Genomic DNA, 24,238 nt, shown 5'->3' with positions numbered 1-24,238 from the left:
ACTCCGCACTCGTGTCCAATTCTCAACTTCCCGCACTTGTTACACAAATAACTATAGAAAGATATCCTTATTATAACACTATTTTATTGGTTTCTCAGGATTTTTTCTCTGGGAGAAATTGCAATAGATCCTTACCATCAGATATAGATATAGTTTCAAGTTACTTTTATTGTATAAAAAAGAACAAGGTACAAACTTATCTCTTACAAATACGTTCGCTTTCACACTGCCTTTGATCTCCGTTTGTCTCTCTGCCTCTACTAGGATACACTTCTTCATTAACTAAATTTACATTGGTCACTTGTGAAGATGGAGAAACATCGTTTCCCAGTTTTGTCATGGTAGGAGAAGGAGGAGCGGGCACAGGCACTGTATTGTTAATGCTATTCGTTAAGTTTGGTTGTTGATAAGTTGCTAAACTTTTCAAACCAATTACTTCGGGATTCTCTTTCCAGAAACGATCACCAATAATATCGTCTACCAAAGGAACTACAGCAGGTTTCAATCTTCCTGTACCGTCGGACACCAATTTCCGAATAAGCGTTGTACCCTTTCGAAACAGAGGCGGTTCATTATTATAATTTATACCAAATTCTTGAAAAAGCAACTCGTTCTTATGTGATGCCAGTGTGCCTCTAAGTTTTTCATCTGCCTGTAATATCCGTAAATAACAGTGTTAAAACAGATAATTTAATTCTATTGCATATTTTCAAAAATGATCATACATTATAACTTCTTACTATACATATCTCTATGTGTTTTGTCAAATATCATATTGTATTTTATAAGGACAGAATATAATATAATATTTGCAATATCTTAAAACTGGCAGTCAAGTTCTAAACAAAATTTGTATTACAATTTATCGCTAAAGATTGCTGAGAAATTAAATTTGCTATTTGTAAATTTAAAAGTAATAACTCTGTTATTGAAAAATAGCATAGTTGTCATAAGATGTACTTGATATTGTACAATGATAGTAAGCATATGACAATTGCTATGTAAGATTTTTATATGTATATACTTTACACATTATATGAGATGCATTTCAAAAATAAGAACCAGTTAGTCACTTAAAAAATCAATTAAGATAAAACAAAAAATATATACAGGATGTTTTAAAAAAGTTTCCATATTTTGAGAGCAGTACTTATCAAAATAAGAAAAAAATGTCCAATAAATATGGGTTCTAAATCAAATATCTCTTGAGCTATGGACCAATCTTTATCGTATACGACGTATACTCTTTCTATAGATGTTCTATATAGTTCCCATTCACATTGTCACATATTTCAAAAAAGTAAAAAATACATATTTTTACAATATTTGTACATCGTCAATAGCTGTTGAATACACCAAGGTCTTCAAATGATAAACATTGTCCTCTTCTTACATTAGTTGTGTTATTCTGTAGTACAGTAAGGTTTGTCCACTAGTCATTATCAGGTATCAATAATGTACAAACATTGTAGGAAGTGTATTTCTTTATTTAAAATGTGTAACAATGAATGGGAACCACATAAAACACTTCTTATAGTATACAATATTAGCCCATATCTCAAGAGATATTTGATTTAGCACCCATGTTTACTAAACATTTTCTTCTTATTTTGATAAGTACTGCCTGTCCTCAAAATATGGAACACTTTTTTTTTACACTCTGTATATACTGTCTTTACTCTTTTCTATATATCATCTATTTCCACGTTTGGACTGAGGCATCAGTTTTGTCATGTCTTTTCCAAAAGAATCCTTTGTCTGGTTTCTATTTTGCCATTTCTTGAAATAAAGAAAAACGTAGAATTTCAATGTCAGAAATCGTTTATCTTTACAGCAATACATACTCACAATACTGTAGCTCGTATAATACAAAACAATTCAACAATTTTATACCAAGAAATTATATCAAGAGATTATAACAAGAAATGCTTTGGTCCTCAATGATTTGAAGAGATTGAAAACAGTAATGCTGAAAGCAGTGGATTTCTATACAGAAGACATCAAAAGGCTAGGACTCTAGTATAAATATTTAGAAAGAAACGATGACTATGTAGAAAAGTAAAGTAGATATATAAATGTTTTTTCATCAATAATGAAATTTTTTCATTTAATTAACTCCTTTTTAATGACCAATTAACCCTTACGTTTGAAACACTCATACGTAATTTTTTAAAAACTTAAATCCTTTATTATTTATGTTTACCTGATTCGGAGTTAATTTTCCCTTCTGAATAAGATTCCAAAAGCAAGTATTATACAAGTTATTAACATGTACGTCAGCTTGTCGCCAAGCCAGATAATCTCTTAAATTTTTATCGGTTGGATATAATACAACACGAGCGTCAAATGAAGGTGGATAATATAATTTTTTGTCACTGAAAAAACTGGGCCAGTGATAAACGTACGCCGAGGCAAATAACGAATTTACGTTAGACATTAATTTTGACGCTGAAACAAATATAAAAATATTAAGTACAAAAAAGTTTTTGGAGATATGTAGTTACTTGGCAATCAATCATATAAAATTTTAATTATGTACTACCATACAACATTTCCATATTTTACTTTAGAAAAAAGGATGTCACAAATCAAACTAATCAATTTTTAATGAATTGCAGAATTCAATTAATGGCCTATAAAATAACAGTTAATTTACAATTCAATTTTATTATATTGTACTGTTTTATTCAATGACACGTCGAACTAATTGTAAGTACAATTTACCTGTACTTTCCAATATTAAATATAATGTTAAATAATCAATTTATTCAATTATTATATATATTATATTATCATAAAAAAATATTTGATATTGACTTTCTTTGAAATCTTTAAAGAGATTCTTGTAATTTCTTCTCTCATAATACCGTGTTTATAATACACCAATAATTTACTAAAGTATTATAAAAATAAATGCTTTTAAAGTACAATGTATTTACGATATCTCAAGATTGACAAGTGGATTAAGTCCTATAAACATATACAACATATGACTTTATTGTAGCGAGAAAGAAATAAAATAATCATTTTAAAAGTGCAAAATTTCATTGCAAGATATTATTTTATATACTTATATGTATACTGATAATAGTCGATCACTTGACATCCTAATATTTGCGTTCAATTTAAACTTAAAAATTCAAAATTATTTAAGTCATATTCTTGTATATAGTTGAACACACATTAATGTTGGCTAAAACGAGCAAGAGAAGAATACTTGAAACTCTTAATTATCAATGAGTAAAATATAAAAAAAAAATTCTGAAAAGGATGAGCGCGAGAAGAAGCTCAAAAAAGAAAGTCTTTCCAAATTATACAAATTATATTCAAAATGTTTTTATTGTCAAGCTAACGAAAATAATTAGTTCTTTTCTTATTAAAATATATTGTATGTAATATTTTCTAAGAAGTCATTTTTCATATAAATTATTCTAATAGCTTGAAATAAATATTTTGTTAATATTAAAAAAAAATATTTAAAAAAACTATCATTCTTTGAAAATTTTTAATTTTTGACATACAATATATTTTTAATTAATCTACAAATAAATGAATTTTGAAGTAAAAACTATTAAAAATTAAAAGCAATATTTATTTGTTTAAATCTCAAATTTAAAAAAAAAATTTTTATGTTAAATTACTTATAATTTCAAAAACTATTAATTGCATATTTTTTCTTAAAGAGAACTTAATTTTAGATTATCATCAGAAGTAATCTATATATAAAAAATAGCTTGACAGATAATACTTAATTTAATCATAGAACAGTAAAGAATTTTACTTAAAACACTTTAAAATTAATATCATAAATTTACAGTACTTAGTAATTGACTAAAATAATACAGTGTTTAATAATACCTAATTGTGTGTGTTTAATACTTAAAAAACTTGAAATTAACTACTAACATTATTGAGATACAAATCCTAAAATAAAGACTTATTATGTAGTTAACATTTAACGCAATAATTTCATGCATGCAAAAGACGAATCGATTCTATCATTCTGGGTCCGACAAATCTCACTTGTCAAGGCATGTGACAAGTACCTCTGCGTTTGTAAAGCTGCGTGTCTTTTCGGAAGACAAATGAGTATTCGTCGCTCTGGCCAAAACCCAATATAATCTCCTTGAAATCCTCCATAACGGTGATAGCGGCGCGATTCATCAGCTGGAGTGCGGCCACGTCGTTCGGCTTGTCGAACTTCTGCGTGTCACAGAACCTCGAGAAATTCCTGCCGTCTATTCGAATCACAATCCAGCAGTTCGGCAGACAATTGTCGTCTCGCTCAAACTCCTTCACGTACTCGAACTTGCTCTTGGCCATCGTCGTCAGGCTCAAATACCGGCGCGAAACCACTCGTTTGGCCCGGCTGACGATCCGCGAGAGAACGCTCTTCATCCGTACTGTGCCAGAGGCACATCACCTTCTTCTTCTTCTTTAATTTCGTTGGCTCCTGCCTCTAACCGAGGACAATACGGCCAGCTTTGTCCACAGAGTGTATAGCTGACACAGATGAGTGCTACTGGTCAGCAGATTCGCTTAGGTATAAATATGCTAGTGATATTAACTTGGGTACAAGGACTAAGTTGTCAGTCTTGGTTAGGAGGGCTGATATACGCTGAGAAGGGAGAGAAAGAGAATATGGAGGGGAACAGAGGCCATTCGTGCTCACGGGAGAGGCGCGCATTTACAAATTGATGTTGGCTGCTTTGCAGAAGGACATGATTAAGCGGCTAATTTTATTGGTAGGTTTTTTCAGGATAGGAAATATGTCAGTGCAGGAAGAGTCCTTGAGTGATGCTACTGCGAGCCGGAGGCTCGAAGCCCAGTTAAATGTTAGAGGGCAGTGAAAAATTAGATGATTAATATCTTGAATTGGCTCGCCGCAAGCGCATGAGCCGTCGTCAATAATGTTCTTTCTATATAAACTGTAATTGAGGTTGTAGTGGTTCGCTCTCAGTCTGGAGATCGTGACTATAGCATTTCGTTTCAGTCCTAATTTATAATACCAGGGCTTAGGGGAGTTGACATAGATGTTTTGAAAAAAATGATTTCCCTTGTATTTGGCTCTACTAAATAGATAATTATGGAATTCCGTAGCTAGCTTTTCTCTTTGTTCTATGAAAAGATCGGAATGTGGGAGTTTAAATGCTGGAGGTTCTATACCTGACCTGATAGCCCTTCTGGCGAATTCGTCAGCAGTCTCATTTCCCGTGATACCTTTATGAGAGGGAATCCACACTAGCTGAATGTTTTTCCCACGCTCTTGTGCGTAGATAATTTTGGATTTAATTAGAGGGATTAAATAATTTGAGCGACACGTGACAGGATTTGTAAGCGCCTCCAAAACGCTTTTTGAATCTGAGACAATGGTGAATTTGGAAGCATCTAAGTCTAAAGTGAGTAGAACGGCATTGTATATGGCCCAAGCTTCAGCTGTGAAGATTGAAGCTCGAGCTGGGAGTTTAAACATCAGACTGCGTTGTAGTTGTGGCGAAAAGCACGCGGCTCCCACCCAATTTGCCGAATCCATCTTGGAACCGTCCGTATAGAATACAATGGAGTCTCGTATAATGGGATCAAACGCTTGAAGGAATAGGTTTTGAACGGTGTATTTGGGGAGTTGATCAATAAGGTCCATAAAATCTTGTTCCGGACGATAAAGTATGGGAGTAAAGAGAATAGTTTGATAGGAATGCTGGAAAGGAGGGGGGGCTACTGCAGTGTGTAGCGAAGGTCGGAGGGATTTAAGTTGAAGAAATAAGTCGAAGAGGGGAAATTTTTCTCGACAATATGACATGCCCGCAGGATATTCTCGGGATGTAAGCGCTAGTCGAAACATGGATTCCAAAACCTGATGATCAGTAATAGACATAATTTTGATTAGGTATTTTGCCGCCAGGAATTTGAGACGGAGTTTAAGTGGCGGCTCCTTAGCTTCTGCGAACATGGTATTGATGGGGGTTGAAATTCGATAGCCCAAGCAGGCTCTAATGGCTTTGTTCTGAATTATTTCGAGGCGGTGAAATTTAGGACTTGATTTAAGCGAAAAAATGTGAGAGGCATACTCGATATAACCTCGCAAGACTGCGCGATAAATATTGAGGAGTAGCTGAGGATGAGATCCCCACCAAACCCCTCGAAGAGCGGAGATGACGTCTGCCACCTTTCTGGCTTTATTGATTACAGACTCCATGTGTATATCGCCAGTAAGTTTGGGATCTAGGATAACCCCTAAGAAGCGAACAGAATCAGTGGGGGTAATTATGTTAGATCCAATCTGAACTTTGAATTCTTTGACATTCGGGATTTTCTGTTTTGCAAAAATCATGAGTTGTGTTTTAGTAGGGGATATTTCTAAGCCTCTACCGTAGAGATAGCTCGTGATGTTAGCAAGTGAGGTTTCGATCCATTTGATTGCTTTTTTAACGCGTTTTGCTGAGGCAAAAATTACGATATCATCCGCGAATTGTAGGATTTTAACTCTACAGTGGAGCAAGGAAGCTATTTTCCTAAGATAAAAATTGAATAGGAACGGGCTGAGTACCGAACCTTGTGGAGAGCCTCTGCGGGAGACACGGGGAGAGGTGAGCCGGCCCTGAATAACAAATTGAACTATTCTTTCGAAGATAAGATTTTGTACAAATTGACACGTTTTACCGGGAAAGTCTGCCTCAATTAAATCGTTTATTAATATGTTGGGGATGACGTTGTCAAAAGCCCCCTTAATGTCTATGAAGAGGGCTGCAGTGGCTTTGCCCTGAAGGTTGTTATTATGAATTTCCGAAGTTAAGATGGTAAGATTGTCCGCACACGATCGAAACTTTCTAAAACCATATTGATGTTCCGGGATTAGATTAGAGGTGCCTGATTCAGAACTCCAATGTATTCTATTAAGAATCATTTTTTCCATAATTTTTAGAACGCATGAGGTAAGAGCAATAGGGCGTACTCCATTACCATGTGGCTTAGGAATCAGATAAACCAGAGAGTGGAACCAAGATTCGGGAAAGGTGCCCTCCACAAAAATGTTATTCATAATTCTGAGGAGCAACTTTTGAAGCGAGAGAGGCAAAGCTTTGAGGATCTTGTAATCAATGCGGTCAAAGCCCGGACTAGATCTACCTTTGGATGTTTTAAGGGCATGATAAAATTCAGAAAACTGAAATGGGTTGTCAAGCCACATGAGCGGCCCATCGCAAGAGCAGTGATCTTCAAGGAGATTTCTCCTCCCCTCCGAGCAAGCCGGGGGGGTGATGTTTGCCATAGAATCCTCAGCTAAGGAATCATTAATGAGATTCAAATCACCTGCGGGGGCAAGCTTTCGATTGCGAAATCTTTTGATCATACGCCAAATAGCGGGGGTAGGAGTCATAAAGTCAAGGGAAGAACAGTATGCTTTCCAGCTCTCACGCTTGGCCGCTCTCAGAATTCTCCGAGTTTCAGATACTTGGTTACGATAGGCTTGATAATTAACTATAGATGGGTTTTTCCGGTATATCTTGAGGGTTTTTTTCCTAGATTTGATAGCCTCCTCGCAGTCAGCGTTCCACCAGGGGGAGGGAGGGTGTTTCTTGTTTAGCTCGTTGAGATTGCTATAATTATTAGTGGCTGTGTTATTGATTGAGGGAGAAAAGTCGCTGATACATTTCTGGAGAAGGTCAAAGAATGTGTCATATTGAGCTATAGGCTCGTTGTCTGTTATATTTAAGACACTGGATTTGATGAAGTCTGCGCGTGTCTCCAGCGCTCGAGTGAAACACTTAAACTGTTCTTGAGAAAATTTATGCTTATGTGAAAAGATGTTATTGGTTTTGATACTCGCATTAACAGTGATCTCAATGGGGCGATGGTCGCTACCGCACGTGTCCTTCAAGACTTCAACATTAAGGAGGGCAGCAAATCCGCAAGAAGCTATGGCCAAGTCGATCAAAGATGGGGTAATACCAGGGGGGGGAATAAAAGTAGGCGTGATAGGATTAAGAAGGGTAAAGGGGAATCTGTCCAGCAAGTCCATTATGACTTTTCCCGCCGAATTGGGAGTGGATGCTCCCCAATAAGGATGATGAGCATTGAGGTCGCCAAGGAGAAGGGAATGAGGAAACGTATTAGCGAGGTTAAATATTCTCTGCCACGTGTCTTGTGGACAATTTCCCGGATGTCTGTAGATACCAAAGATTGCCGCACTAGTGCCGCATACAAAAATCTTGATGCCGATAGCCTCGACCGAATCGTCGCCACGCAAAATATTGTCAAGGTTGGTAAAGGAGAAGGAAATATTGTTACGGATGAGTAATGCTATGCCTTGACGTCCAACATCACTATCATTGCGAGTCACTTTAAAACCATAAATAGAAAATGAATGGTGCGGTTTAAGGAGAGTTTCGGATAGGAAAATGATATCATAGGATTGGCATAGGTTTTCAATATCCGGCTTCCGGCGAACTGCTCCCCTGCAATTCCAGTATAGTACACGAAAACTAGATAGAGGGTTATGTCTGGGAGGGCTGGAGGACATTCAGAGACCAAAAATGCCTCTAACAATGGTACAAAATTGTAGTACCATTTGATAAATTTGAGAGCCTTGAATGATGGGGAACATTTCTGGTAATTTGTGGACAAACTCGATAAGGGCTTTAATGATAGGAGAGAGGATTTCATAAATGTCACTGGTGTTAGGACGAGAAGAGCCAGAGGTATCATTTCCAGGGGATTTATCAAAAGTGAATATCGGGGAATTGCGTTCACTAGGCTCTCCTCTGCCGTTGGGAAAAATAAGACAGGCGTTGTGAGACTCTTTATTTTGTTGCCGATTTCTAACAGGGGTAACTTGGCTCGACGAGTTTAGATTAACTGGTGAGGGGGTGTGCTCTTTTTGATTATTTAGATTGCGAAGAATGCCGGAGTAAGAATTCGGGGAGGCAGAGGGGGTGCTATGAGCGGGGGGGTTAGATTCAAGGTTAAATCGGAGGTTCTTTTGAGAACGCCCCGAGCTGGGAGTACTGGGAAACGAGGGAAAGGAATCTGAGGAACTGAAATCTGGAAGCGGAGACGAGTTTTCCACTCGGCTCCGCGCCTCCAAGTAAGGGATGTTTTCCTTGGCGGCGATAGAGACTATTTGTTTTTGTTTGATAAAGATAGGACAGGAAGATGCTGTAGGAAAATGATCCCCCTTACAATTTATACAGATAGGGGGGAGATTAAGTCTGGGACAGTCTTCCCTCTGTGAGTGGCTCTCTAATGAGCATCTATTACATCGTGGTTTGCTACGACATGCCGAACTAATGTGCCCGAAGCGGTAACATGAGAAACATATCTGGACTTGCGGAATATATGGCTCAACCGCGAGTTTGGTTTTAAAAATTGCAATCTCAGTAGGGAGGATTTGTCCTTCGAATTTTATCAAAATCGTTTTGGAGGGCTCGAACTTGGATTCTCCATCTTTTTTGATGCGACGATTTAAACGCTGGACTGAAATGATTTTGATCGAGGATTCAATCTCTTGCAAAAGCTCCTCATCAGAAAAAATCAATGGAATACCCTTTACGAGGGCTATTCGCATAATCTTAAAAGAAGGTATAAACGCGACAAGGTTATGTTTTTTAAGGGAGGGGTGGCCTATGACCCGGTTGGCCGCCTGAAAGGAATCGAACTGAGCCCTGACTTTATTGTTTCCGATAGCGCGGATTTCCGTTACATTTTCTCCTAGGGATTCATTAATGATTTTGGAAATGAGGAGGGAGTCAGGAGCCGCGTTTGTTTCCGCGTACTGAAAGTGCACTAAATACGGCGGAAGGTCTGTTGAGGAATATCTGTTAGCTTCTCTGCGATATTTTTTGCTAAGAGTGGGTAAATCTGGCGCCCCACCCCCGCTCGGGGAGAGGCTGTCTTCAGTCGGGCGCTTGACCCCCCTTCTGGTACCTATTACGCGTTCGGATTCCGTAGAGTTCGTAAGAGGAGATTTATCTGAGTTAATTTGAACCATCTCAATATCCGAAGAGATCGTAGCGTTTTTGTTTTGACTTTCCCGTGAAATGTTTTGGTTTGAGTCAATGTTTACATGAGGAACGAAATCGGATACCTTTCGCGCCGTGTCGGCTACCACACGTGTAGCATTATCAAGAACGATCTTGTTCAATTCGCATGGAGACTTGTTAGAAGAAGCCGTGATGCCTTTGTCTTGAATTACGTGTGAAATAAACTGATTTGAATCATTATTAATATGGGGAATATCGGGTACCGTATACGTCGCATCGGTTATCGCGCGAGTAATATTGTCGAGGACGGTCATGTTCGGCCTGTATGGGGCCGTAGGGCCGACGTGGGGACGAGGGGGGGAGGGAATCTTATTACCTTTGCCCTTATCATTAACGGAATTACGTTTTTTATTCTTATTTTTACCCCCCATGCTATCGTCTGATTCCTGAAGGGAATCGTATTCGAGATCTGACGAGGATTCACGTTCCCCGGACGGAGAGCGAGATCTATTTTCTTTTTGCGAGTTAACGGGGCTCACGGGTAAATTATGCGTACTAGCCTCGTTAGCGAGACTGCTCGTAAACTCATTGAACTTACTTAATGTTGTGGAAAGTCTCTGCTGGGAGAGGGCGGTCTCGCTGGAATTGAGAATGCACGTGGCCGAAGCCGCCTGCATCTCCTTGTTGAATTGTGTGGCGATGGAAGACTCGGCAAAGCAGCACAAGCGAAAATAAAACCGCGAGATATTCCCGAAATGCGGGAATATGTACAATAAGATCACACCGAGCCGTTTATCTCAAAAACCCGCGCGGCACGAGAATAATTGGCCGATACAGGAATAAAGCGTAACTGCGCAGGATCACGGGAGAGGAACGACCAACGTCCGTACGCTACCGTGGCTCGAGCGCGAATCGTGCCATCCCTTCACGAATATTGTCTTGCCGCATACGCCGTTTGCCGGCCATAGATAATAAAAGGGGAGATTGATCGCGCTCCTTGAGCGTCCGTGCCGCGAGCGTTCCTGCCAAACGCTCCGTCCACGTCGCCGGGCGATGCCAAGCGCCACGGCGTGCAACGTTTCCAGAATCTCTCTCCCATTGTTCCCCAAGACGTAGTGCGGACTTTATTATACGATATTGGGCGCCCAATATGGCTGGAGGGTTTATTGCGTGGACGCTCGCGATATCGTCGCGTTCCACGCTGCACGAGCGCAACAATAACGCGGATCGACCCTGCGAATTTCATCAGTCTTTCTGTGCGACGTTTTAATAGATAAAATCTTTCATGATAGAGATGTACTTTCTGAATTAAATAAGTTAGTAATTGAAGCGTTTAGGTCTACGTTCCATCTTTCTATTTCTGTTTTAAATGAATTGAAAAGAAATTGAAGATTTTAAACATATTATCTTTTTTGACACGCGCGCGCATGTGTGTGTGATATTAAAGTTAAATTATTATAATATATTACTATAAACCATTATAATTTATGCTTCATTCGTCTAAAATGTAAACGCATGTAAATATCGATGCTTTAATTCTTGAAAGATGGAAAAAGTCCGTTCGAGCATTTTCGGATTGCATGGATTTGATTAGACAGGACAATACACGCATATTTCCAACTCCCCGAACGCCGGCAATCTCAATTATACTATTTTAATCGGTCCATTTTCGCTTATATACACCAACATTATTAGCGTTTTTACCGGCATCACTGTCAGGACGATTAAAAGAGCGAATTTCAACAAAGCTGCTACATTTGAATCAATCGGCCATTTAAATTAATGACGATACGGTCATGGACGGTTTTCCCGTGCACGGAGAATCATGGAAATATCGCGTCCAGGGAAATCACTCGGACATCATTAATGTGTTATTAATCCTTGGCGGCAAAACACGGAGGCGCGTTTTATTGTTATCGCGAAAATACTTGGCGGAAATATCCGAATTAGCGTATCGAGCGGAAAACTATAAATCTCTGTCTATAATTACGTGACAGGAAAGTATCTCGCATTCACATTCCGCGAACTATTATATCTATTTGACATAATATTTCAACTTCAGTACATCTAGCTCGCATTTTTCCGTTTTTCGCGCTGATATATTACGTCGTGAGCGCAAGGATTAAACGATCAAGTTCGCCGAACGATGGTAGCGAGGAGAGTAAAACGCGAAGACTCATCCGTGGGAGTTAAGGCGCGAAAAATTACGTTAACGAACTTGAGCTGCTTGGCGAGGGGAAGGTTACGTGATCTCGCTCCGGGAAGAGATAGAAGGACAGAGATAGGAGTGAAAGAGATCGAAATAGAAAGAGAGAGAGAGAGAGAGAGAGAGAGGGAGAGCAACAACCCCGTTCAGCCGGAATGTTTTTCGCGCGAAAGCTCGGCTGCGTAGACATTCTCGAGTGGCTGTCCTCTCCCTTTTTTCCCCCCATCCTCCTCGTTCTCGCTCTTCCGGCAGTCGGAATAAAGTGAAACGACGCTCAGGCGTCCCTAATGACTGCGGATCCGTCGCGGCGCCTGCACGCCGATGATTATAATCGATAACCCAGACGGCCTCGTATCAGCTAGCACACCAACCATCGCCTCCCTGTATACACATGGGCACACATACAGAGCGTACCGTCCTCTCCGCACCCCCGCGCCCCCTCATCCCACAGCCCGCCCGCACGGCAGAGAGAAACCAGCGCACATGTGTGATTCCGCCTACCGACGACTACCACGACGACAAGGACGACGAAGAGAGCGACCCTCCTCTCTGCATCACCAATACCGACCTCTTCCTCTAACGGTCGACTGCTACTCGTAGCGGGCGATATAGAGCCGCCGGGTTATGTTTATCGCCTCTTTACAAGCTCGTAAGCAGCCCGCGAGCTTGGCTTCTCGCTGCCACTGCTGTTGCTACTTTTGCGGTGCCCGCGTGTGTACGTGTACACGCGATTTCCCATATCCTTTCCCCCACGTCCTACCGTTTTTTTTTCTCTCGCCGTAATGTGTTAAGGGATACTTGTATCTTGATTAATTAACTCTGCGTAATAGGTGTGAGTATTATCTGTGTATAAAGATCATTCTACTTTTACCTACAAGGCGAGATTCTTTATCAAGAGCTGAAAAACATAGAATCGCGTTAAGAATGTTAAATTTTTTATTCTTTAATTAATTTAATTTTTATAATCTTTCTGACTTTAATAATTCCATTTTAATGCGCTCGTCAGTTGTTGTAATTAACGTAGATTATGTGTTATAAAAAGTTAATTTTTGTTATTTTGAGAGCAGCACTCGGGTTAAATCGCAGTGTAAATTTCAAATATTAATATTATATAAAGCGCCTTTCTTAAATTTATTAAAACCCCTTCCACACAGCGTAATAGGGTATAATTAATGCATACGTATATCTGATGACATTTAAAAGGGTATTCTTTTTTTTAAACGACGGTATTTCTTTGAGACATTCGTCGTACATCATTCCGTCGAATTGCGCGAGCATTCTCGGGAGCTGCAACTTCCTTGTTTGTAGTTGGTTGAAGACGATGAAGACTGTTCCTTCTAGTGTTTATCGCCTGCTTAGGCTAGTTCTCCTAAATGGCACTCTGACTCCCTTTTGTCTCTGCCCGTCGCGTCGGCAAGTGCTTGATAACACGCGCACGTACGTACGATTTTACACTGACGACTATGGCGTCATTTTGTCGTCGATTCCAAAGTCTGAGCCGTTTTCAATGTTTGTTAAATCTTAATTACCTCTTATAGATTTTTAATTTTAATAGTTCCTTTTAAACATATGAATCGGAAGGGGAGAAATTATCTTTTTTGGTCAGAAAAATGTTCCATTGCCTACAATTTAAAAATACCAAATAGACAAAAAAAAATTAGATTGATAAGTTTTCAAAAATAAAAAAGATACCCGATGCTTCGGGAATGTGTTTGTGTGTGTGTGTGTATGTTTCATATACTAAATATTAAGTACTATATCTGGCACCAAATAGCGCTAAGACTTCAGCTGGAGGGAGAGAGGGGAAAAAAGTTCACGCATTTACGGCCAGCCGGCCAGAAACGCTTTCAAAGAATAACCGTATCTCTACCAAGAATGGCACTCGTTTACGCCACGGACGTGGCCCTCCGCCCTCGCGAGCTCGTTAAAAGCGGCGAGAGGGAGCACTGCTAACGTTTATCGTCTCTGCGCAAGCTTTCCTCCGGTCATCTCTCCCTCCGCGTGTGTATATGTATCTAATGATGTACAGTGTGTCCGAGAAAAACGAAAATACGCGCAAGAGAACTTCTTGTTTAATTTGCTTCCTCGAACTTTCATTAGCAGAAATTTTGTCAATGACATAATTAACAACTTGTTTTATACTTTACATGTGCTCATATGCTAATTTAAAAAATGTTATTCTTTCGGAAATGTGAAAAATGTAAAAGAAATAATTATTTCACAATTTATTATTATATACCAATACCTTTTTCATCAAATCTATGGTCGTATGAAATTCAATACCTATAATTTTTTATTTTAGGATGGATTTGACGTTTTTTCTGCCTTTTTAAAAAAATTATTTTCTTTAATAATTACATGTGTTCACACGAAGAAAAGCCATAGTATTTTTAATTCGTACTATTCACGATTGAAAGCAAACGATGGGGGATTCCGTCATCGAATTTAACTGCGGTCAAGCCTAACACCTCTCGTCGGCATCTTCGGTGCTATAATTGCACCGGCCTCGGTATTAGTCGGTCCCATTTAACGGATCGATCTTGCCGCGAGGGGATGAGTGGATGACGCGGGGAGGGTGGATCGGCGGGCAGGCCGCTTGAAATTAAATTTAATGGGGTGAATTAGAGCCGGGAGGCCGTGGCTCATTCGTGAATCGGGCGTCACGTGGAACGCACGCGGGACGAGCGAGCGAACGGGCACGCGAACCGGTGCAGACGGGAACACGTACGTCCCTCCGAATAACGTAATCGCCAGTCATCCGACCTGGTATCGCTGGCTTATGGCGAAGCCATCGTTTCCCCCATGATCCCCCCCGGATTTCCCCTTCGCCCTCGTCTCTCCGCGCGTAAGCCACGGTACACAACGCTGTCGGGACTCTCTATGAAGGACGAGCCCGAAGGGAGGTGAAGGGGCACAGCGGAGAAAAGAGACAGATAGAGGGAGACAGAGGGCAGGAGAGAGGGGCGGCGAGGGTCGCAAGCGGGGGTGCGAGTCGAGGACTCGTATGCCCCTGGGGCTTACAGCTGTCGTGTACCCAACACCTCTTTTTTTCTTCTCTCTCTCGCTCTTCCTCTCTTTCTCCCTCTCTTTCTCTCTGCATTTCGACACGAGAGCAGCCCGACACACGCACGCACGGTGAAATTGCCCGCGCATGTAGCCCCGCGTATTTCTTGCGCAATGCCGGGAACGCTGTCGTGGCCGGTCAACGTTTCTCCGCTGTGTCGCTGGTTTCCGATAAACCTTTGGAAAACAAAAATTTCCAGTATTCTACCGGTGACATAATCGTGAACATCGTGATGATATAGAAATATGGAAATTTTATGGAAAAAAGTCTGGTTATGAAGTCTCTTACAAAACTTCGACATTGAATCGCAATGTTACGGCCGATTTGATAACTGGGAATAACTTCTGTCTTTGTATCTCGTAATACATACCTTGTATAACTTAAAACATTTGTTCGGTTGCATCTTCATTACTTGTAAAATATTCAATCTTTATATCTCTTAATATTTACCCGGGCAACATGCTGTCTTTTAAAATCTTCCGTGGTTTACATGTATATTATTTTTAACACATTTGTATAATAAATACTTTGCACTTGACAAAAGAACGTCACGCAGAATACGAACTCGTTTACGGCGCGATTTCTTTCCAGAATAGGAAGGTTCCCGTCTCACTGAAGAAAGGTCAAATATCTGTCTGCAATTCGAACATGGTCAGGCCTCCCCATCAATTCAGTAGAGTAGGGGGGCGAAGGGCGGTTTCACGGTACGTAGTACTCCGTGGCAGGAATCAGGGCGAGCTCTATCCGTTCTCGGCCCCGGCGAGCGTCGACGAGGGGTGTCCCGGGGGCTAGGGGGAACAACTGGGGGATCGAGGGTTCGTAATAGAGGCTCGCTATAGCGTAGGATTATTGAGTGCGGGAGGGCGGCTCCCGCAGGCTGAAAAGTCCCGGGACTCGAATGCCCGTTTGCCACCACCGCAGGTTTATGATTCTGCGGAAAGAGATAGGGATAATGACGATTCAACGCCGAATTATTGGTATGAAAATTCGTCAGATCGGGAATTTATTTAATGCCATCAAATATCTGTCGTCATGATTTCGTCAAATTCTGCCATCAAAGTCCGCTCCCATTAAAATGTTATTTGCGTTAAGTTTCATATGAGAAAGAGGAGAAGGAAACAGAGAAAGAATTAGCTTTTCTAAATTCAGTTTTAAAATATTATATAAAAGATGCAACAATATGTATTATATATATTTTTTTAAAATAATTTTTAAAGAAATGCTGCACCGATTGTGACTATATTAAATTTTGTACTTAGTAGAATTTGTTAGCGGCGGAGGAGTGGCGAAAGATGCCAGAAAAGATCTTCCCCTTTCGAGTGCTCGTGCCCTCGCTCTCTCCGACCGACTCCGCTATGAATCAAAATTAAACTCGCTTTATCGTAAATTTTCCTCGGCCGACTTACACTCGCAGTCACCTCGGGCTCCTCTCCGGGTCTAAGCAAGGCAATTAGTCACTCGCCTTGGCGATGATAAAACATAAAAATTACCATCGCCATTTCTCAAGTTTTTATCTGAACCCTTTGGAACCTACGGCACAGAAGTCGTAAGTGTACAGAGTTTTAAACTTTCAAATGGATCAAAATTGTGGGGTAGATGCATTTATAACGTCCCATATTGTATTTTTTTTATACTTAAAGACGTCACTATGCTAATGATTTTTGTAAGCGATTAAGTTTATTTTTTTCTTCTTTATCGAGAAATTCTATTAAAGATTTTAATAGTTATCTCTTTAGCAGATAATCCTATAAAGTCTCTCGTAATAAATATACGCATGATCGTCGAGCAGAAATTTTGTCGGTCTAAAAATAAACGTATCAGTTAGCGGATATTATAAGAAATATAATTATATAAGTATAGTGTAAAATGAAAAATATATAAAGCACATATACAAAATGCGAAGGAGAGAGATATTGATCACGGACGAATTCTATTCATTTCATTTTTTATGAGTTCCGACCCTATCGAAAACAGAAGGCCACAGATAATGCATATTTACCGAGTGTCAAGTAGACAGCACCGGGACACTCACGAGCGCGTCCGTCAAAAGGGTTAACGATTTGATTTCCGCAACGTTGGCTCGGTGACGTCGCCTTAACCGCGAAACCGCGACCCGACGGCGTGCACCCCTAAAACCACCGTCGCCCTCGGAAGTTTCGCAGATCCCAGCGTAAACATCCCTCTTCTCACTTTCCCTCTCTCCCCCCTTCCCCCCCTTTCGCAATCCCCATCGAATTAATGTCGGTGAAGGCAAGACCGTCGACTCACCGACGCGCTGCCGTTTCCCGCGTTCTCGTTAATTCGTAAAATCGTCGAACGGTTCTCTTCCATGCCGATGCATCGACTGGTGGTGCGAGTGTACGTTGAAGGTGGGAGAAGGGAAATGGGGAAACGGGAGAACGGGACGAAACGTGGGCGGTGGCGACGCAAATGCGCGAGGCGCTTAATTAAAATGTTTAACACAGCCGCGAGTACGCGACGTCGAAGCGCGAAACTTAATTAAATTGGTTATGACAATAAAAATAGAGGCGGGGCGCGTTACCGAGGGAAGAGGAAGAGGAGGTGGAAGAAGAGGACAATAAAACAGGCAGAGCGTTTTCTCTCTAGAACAGAAAGGGGATGAAAGATGGAGGGTGGGAGTGACGGAGAAAGAAGCTGAGGGGAAATAAGAGAAAAAAGGGAAAATGTGTGCAGCACCGAATCGCATGTGTTAGGTATATGCGTAGAGACGGGATATTTTGGATTTAAGGAAATGTTTCTCTTTCTCATTTCGACCACGGATTAAAGGTGAAACTAAGAATGATTGTCACTGTTTCACTGTCAGTAAAAAAAAGTACCAAATTATGTAACATAGAAAATTACGAGACTTCTCGAAAGTGTGAACAATCTTGCTGCTCAGTTAAATTTAATTAAATTTTCCTTCGACAATAATTTAATTCGATTTTTATAGGAAGATATTTTGAGAACTGAAAACTTGAGGTATATGCCCGATCGTCTGTCTACATATACATAATCTTTACATAAGTTATCCGATTAAACGTGCGTAATCCATATACGAAATAAAATGCGTAATAGAAGATACACGTGGCTCAGAACGAACTTAGGAGTAAGTATCGGGGTACGACAAGTAAGGAATTAATATCTGGGATAAGTGGAAGGAGAAGGGAGGAAGGGAACGGCCATGTATATGTCACCAGTTTTCCATCGTTCCAACGGGCAAAGAATGAAGGATGAAAGATAAAGACGAAGACGGACCGTTGCGCGAAAGCAGGGGGAAAGAGAAGGGAGTGTTGGAGGCGCGGCAGAGGGTGGATGTACGGTACACGAGGGGACGGTCGCAGGATTTGCGAGACATCACTGCGAAAATACGCGCAATTGAACTTTTCAACCCCGATGGCCTCTCCTCTCCTCTCCTCTGTCCCGCTTCCGTCCCCTTTGTGAACCACCCGCGCTTCTCCCTGCCTGCCTGCCTGCCTCTTCCTCGTCCATCCTACGTCGGTCCCCATTTATTCCGTCGCCCTCGAATTCTCCGTCCGGCTTGTTGCCTCTGTCCCTTGTCCCGCTTCGATCCCTCTTTTTTTTTCCGTCGCAGTGTACTTTTTCTGTCTCGCCTCTCTCGCCCCCTTGCTCGGGGCCCGCTCTATCTCTTTCATCCTCCGCCATCACCCCCGTCTGCCTCTCCAGCACGCTCGCTCTTTTGTCACGGCGCCCTTGTTCTCGCGCTGTCCCACTCTATTTGCCACCCCCCCGTCGTTCCATCATCCCTCAAAGCCGTGGAGTCTAACCGGTGACACAGACATACACAGTCGCAGGTACACACGTACGCACACGTAGAGAGTCGGCGGTGCTGATGGCGGCGCTTCATGGTGTCAGTGTGGCGGTGCGACGGCGATGGCGGTGGTGGTAGTGGTTGTATGGCGCCCACCCGAGAGCCTCGTCTCCACCCTGTGAATCTCCTCTCTTTCCCACTCTTCTCTCTCTTTTTTTTCCCTCTCGCTACAACGCGCGGAATCCCGGGGTGGGATTTGCAGGACCCGGCAAATATGCGACCGATAAAGGCGACCCGCCCGCGGTTGAATCTCTCTCTTTTGCTCTCTCTCTCTTTCTTTCTCTCTCTTTCGCCTCCCTCCCATTCTCTATCTATCTATCTCTCTCCCTCCCCTCTCTCTCTCTCTAGCGATTACCCGAAGCTCCCGTGACAACCGTATCCTTCCGGCGGCGGACTTGCCGGTTTTACCGTCGCGGTGGGATTCCCGTCCCATCCACCGGACGACGAGCTGGAAAATGCCCCGCCGATTTTTCGATCGGCTTATCCGCCGAATAAGTGATGTCATTAAAACGTTAATCGCGTCCTGCGACCCCCGGGCAGTTTTCGTGAAATTGGTATTCGTGAAACCTCGTTTGAAGGAACTTCGAACTGGGACGTGAAATTGCATTTAATACCGGTAGTTTGGAAAGTTTCACACACTGCACGATTCGTGTAAATCATATAAGACGTTTCGTGAAGATTTTTACGAGGAAAAGACTTGAAAACGGGTTTCTCATCGTTATCTCCACTCAAAAATTACATTCTATTAAATCTTTAAAATATTACTTAATGTACAGACGGTTATTGAGAAATCTTTTTCAAGAATGGTGTAGCATTATGGAACATGATGCACGGACTTACATACAGCAAGAGAGAATAATTTTTGCTGACCAGCGTCTTCCTCGGTATTCCGCGACGAGATCGAAGTTGATCCCACCTTCGATGTAACTTTCAGAATCCTTTATCTGACATCTGTGTCAAGGGGAAATTCCCTTGATCCTCGCCGAGATACCTACCATTCTCGACTTTCCACTTCTCTTTGCCTCTTGCCGTAATCCTTCCGTATTGTCTGCGTAAGCACATTTCTCTATCTCTCACAGGACACATAGATCCCGAAAAATACCGTAAAGAAACTAAAACGCAGTCATTATCGTGGGCTTTTCGATACTTCGATCGACTTAAGCTCGTAAGATTTGTACCTGTCGACGAAGATTGATCATAATCAGTACGTCCTGTACGTTTTAGAACACACGAAAATACAAAAAATACAAAACTAAAATAATATAAACAAGCACGGAATAGGAGAAATTTCGTTGAATTAAGAAAATTTTTATTAAATTATTTTATTTAATTTTTTGAGTTTAACCGATTATGTATTTATAAATACCTATCATGTTTTCCATATCAAAATATCTGTGCACAGTAATAATTATCTGTTTGAATAATTGTGCTTATGTCAAAATATATCGGTAAATACATCGCAGAAATTATTCTCTCTCTGAATCGATTATGCAATGTTAAATCGATCGCTCTCCAGATACAATGCTCTTGATAACGAGAGCACACGTCCTTTAGCGCGCGGCCACGTGTCTTAATTGAAATTAATCATCCGCCGGTCCATGCAGTCGTAAATCATAACGAGTCGACGTCCGCGCAGTCGTGGCGACGTGACATTTCAATAAGTCATTCATCGGTACGGACGGTTAATCCTCGCGACCGACGCGACCGGCCGACCGGTCCCGAACATATTCCGAGGTTGTGGAATCAAGGCCCGCGAGAGAAATCCCACGCGATCTCCTTGTGATGTCACGGGCCGACAGTGATTGATCGTCCGCGAGCAACGTCTCGTCCGAAGTAGAGATCCCTTCCTCGGACTGCCGTCGTCTCCGGTGCTTGTACGGCGAGGAAAACCGACGAATCACCATCGCGATACCGGCCGGCCGACTGAATGGCAGTCGTTGATTCAAGAGATTCCGCCTGTGTACCTTAATAGATACTTGATTACGCGCACAACATGAGATAATGCGCGATATTAATCAAATTGTCAGCTGCCGGCCCGGTTACTCGAGATTTTCGACGAGAGCACGAAAGCTTTCGATGAATTTACGGTTTGTACTTAATATTGAAATTTGATTTAATTGCGAGCGTGTTATAATTTAATTAGAGATCTCATTATATTGCGCAGTGAAAAAAGATAGAGATTGAAGTATCCTGTTAATTTTTCCGATTGTTCGCAACGAAACGAATTAACGTGAAATATGGCAAATAAAACTCTATGATTGCATAGTTCGGTGCTTGGCAATAATTTAAGTATTTATCACGAATTGTGAAGTACTACTTTCTGCTCTGTTTTCGCACGTATTATGTAATATGCATTCTGAATTCAATTTTTAAAAATATTATGCTTTCTTTATATGTGACATGTTTTGAAAACACAGCTCCTCTGTTTTGTGCATTATAAGATTATTTCATATCGAATTAGCATTTAACCGGTTATCCCATTTTTCACAATAATCAACCTTTGAAATAATTTCCTCGATTTGCGACGGGCGATCTGTCGTAATTCCTGTAATTCACTTAACTTGACTCTCGTGAATAATTCAAGTGTCATATCGCACACGTTTCGTTATTTATAATTTAACGATCGTTGCGTATCACGTGCGCGCGCGCGCCAACGGAGAATTTCACAGGCAATAAATAAAACTAAAGGACGTAGTGTCCGGCGCGACGCACCGGGCGATCCGATTGACCGGTGAAAAGCGGCGCTTTTTGCGTGTCGCGGAACGATCGGATGCGCATACGTCGAAACCAATCGCATTTGCCGCTCCCAGGGGACCTCGGGGTGGCCGTGCCGTGCCGCGCCGTGCCGAGCCACGCCGCGCCACGTCGGAGGTAAATATTATTCGAATTCGGTGTGTACGGCGCTATTAGACCGGCGCTTGCCGACGCGTTAATCTCCCAGGGGCTAACGAAACACGGGTCGGCGTTATTAGTGCCGAATTTAGAATTAAGCGCGGCCGCGCCACGCCGCGCCCCGCCCGTTTCTCTTCTCTCGCGCGCGGCCGTCCCTTTGTTTTCGCAAAAGGGACGGCGCGGGGACTGGAACAATGCCGGTAATTCTTTCGCCGCTCTTCGCCGTCGACTTAGCGGCTGCGACCCTCCACCCTCCACCCCAATTCCACTTTTTCATTCATCGCCTCGCCCCGGTAACCGTCATTTTGTACAATAATCCGAAAGCTGTGGATGATGATGTCCCTGATTTTTTTTGCGTACGTGTCGAATTTTCCTTCGATTGCAAAAGCCACAAAACGAATGAGAGGAATAGCAATTATTTTAACATTGCGGGATGTCGGTAGTATTAACATTGAGAATTTAGAGGTTCCTGCGAATTAATCAAGGATATAAACGAGTGATGAAATGTCGAAATTCGTGTGTTTTGCCATATTTCTCCTTTAATTGAGTTATTTGTCGCAGAGAGTTCCTGACTATATAAGTATACATGTCCGATTATTTGAAAACCAATCTCTATGTGCAAAATTAATATTTCTCAATTTCGCGGGCGCGATTACGTCGAGATATTTCTTGGATGGAAATTCTGCTGCGACATTTCGGAGAGTTGCGGAAGATCGCGTCTCCCGGGAGATCGGCCGGATCGCCGAAATATTCGGCAGATCTCGAGGATAATCCCGGATGCCCCGAAACTTACCTCGGCGACTCATCCCAGGGATATCGCGCGACCGATATTCAGCCGGAATCTCGCTCGCTCGCTCGCGCTTAAGTGCCGCTTAATTCGCGGCCCTAATTGCGAACCGTAAACCCGGGACGTCTCTCCCGTGAGAGATGGAGCGTGGCTTTCGCGAAACTGCGGCTGGTTGCTGGATTGTCCAAGCGTCTCGCATAAGATTATATGATACGAACTTCTTCTCTTTAGAAACTCCTTTCTTCAGAATTTGATTTATACAAATTAGTAAATGTATATTTTATGATTAATGAGCGTTAAATAATGTGATTTTATTGAACTCGCGGTGAACCCTTAAACAATTGTTCTGTTTTGATTTGTCATTTCAAACGTGTCTTATTTTAAATACCAGTATTGTCGCAATTATAGATTTAAATCGACGGTTTAGAGATAAAATTTTTCGTTTCTTTGAGATCGCTGAACCACCATTCGTTTTTGGGAAAGGCTTTTAGCAGCAATGGGGCATGATTCTATAACGTCACGTACGGAAGTGGCGTTGCTAGGAGAGAACGACGAAAGAGGTCGAATCTGGGAGCCCTTTCTCACGCGGCGAGAACGATCATCCCTCGACGGAATAAAATCAAACCAGAATCACGCCGCGCCGCGCGCTCACCCTTCCGATCTCGGAAGATTCAACCCCTACACATCCCGTACCATCATGTCCAGCATCGCCCGTCCAACTCCCCTTCCTCCCTTTTCCTCCTCACGGTCGCGAGGAATGGGCCGAAGCTTGACCGTTGTCCAGTTCTCAGCATCCCTCTCCCGTCCCGTGAGAATGCGCCGAGATCGAGAACTGGTCCAGAGGACGCGAATCAGATTCACGAAATGGAGAGGGGAGAAGAGAAAAAAATGTATGAATTAGAGTCGCGCGTACCGGAACGAGCGCGGAAATATTCTTCCATGGATTCAGTCCGTGAATCGCGTTCTAATCGTGCGTAGATCGTTAGATCGGATCCTTTGAATTGGATCCTCGACATTTCCGAGACGTTTAAAGTTTGCAGTGCGTCGCCGCAGTGATACTTTAAGGATGTTTCGGTGTTGTGTAATTCTCGTGACAGACACTCTGCGCAAATCAATTGAGTTCATATCATAACTCATAAGTTATGTATTCGACGAGCAGATATCATTTATTTTATATAATGAGAATCAGCACGGAATAAATATATCGGTTTATATGGTTCATTCAGTACCGCTCTTATCGCTTTTTGCGAGGCGTCTGCTGGGTCACGTCTAAAAATACGCGCCTAAAAACGATAATATCGGTCCTATTCCTATCAAACGATATTTATATCGGTCATTATATTATTATCCGACGTCTTCCAATTTGTCGAGACGATCTTATTGATACACTCTATCCTTGGATCCACTATGACATAATAACCAATACGAATACTCGCCAATTGCAGTAATAATATTAAATAGCCTGGGAAACAGCGATATACGC

General features: G+C 41.8%; 2 protein-coding genes across 2 annotated transcripts in view; one reads left to right on the top strand and one right to left on the bottom strand.

Annotated features, from left to right (window-relative positions):
- LOC112460629 (serine-rich adhesin for platelets-like) overlaps positions 1-24,238 on the top strand; it is a 117,119-nt gene that overhangs the window by 39,478 nt on the left and 53,403 nt on the right. The gene's annotated exons all lie outside the window — the stretch shown is intronic.
- Positions 145-4,426, bottom strand: LOC112460630 (probable tRNA(His) guanylyltransferase). The gene is made up of 3 exons (XM_025025416.1): positions 4,047-4,426; positions 2,204-2,448; positions 145-652 (listed from the first exon to the last, which is right to left on the bottom strand). The coding sequence occupies exons 1-3, from the start codon at positions 4,396-4,398 to the stop codon at positions 197-199; spliced, it is 1,053 nt and encodes a 350-aa protein (XP_024881184.1). The 5' UTR covers positions 4,399-4,426; the 3' UTR covers positions 145-196.

The sequence above is a fragment of the Temnothorax curvispinosus genome, unplaced genomic scaffold (assembly GCF_003070985.1).
Source record: "Temnothorax curvispinosus isolate PA1 unplaced genomic scaffold, ASM307098v1 QBEX01010681.1, whole genome shotgun sequence".
Taxonomy (NCBI): domain Eukaryota; kingdom Metazoa; phylum Arthropoda; class Insecta; order Hymenoptera; family Formicidae; genus Temnothorax; species Temnothorax curvispinosus.
This window is presented reverse-complemented; position numbering and strand designations above follow the sequence as displayed.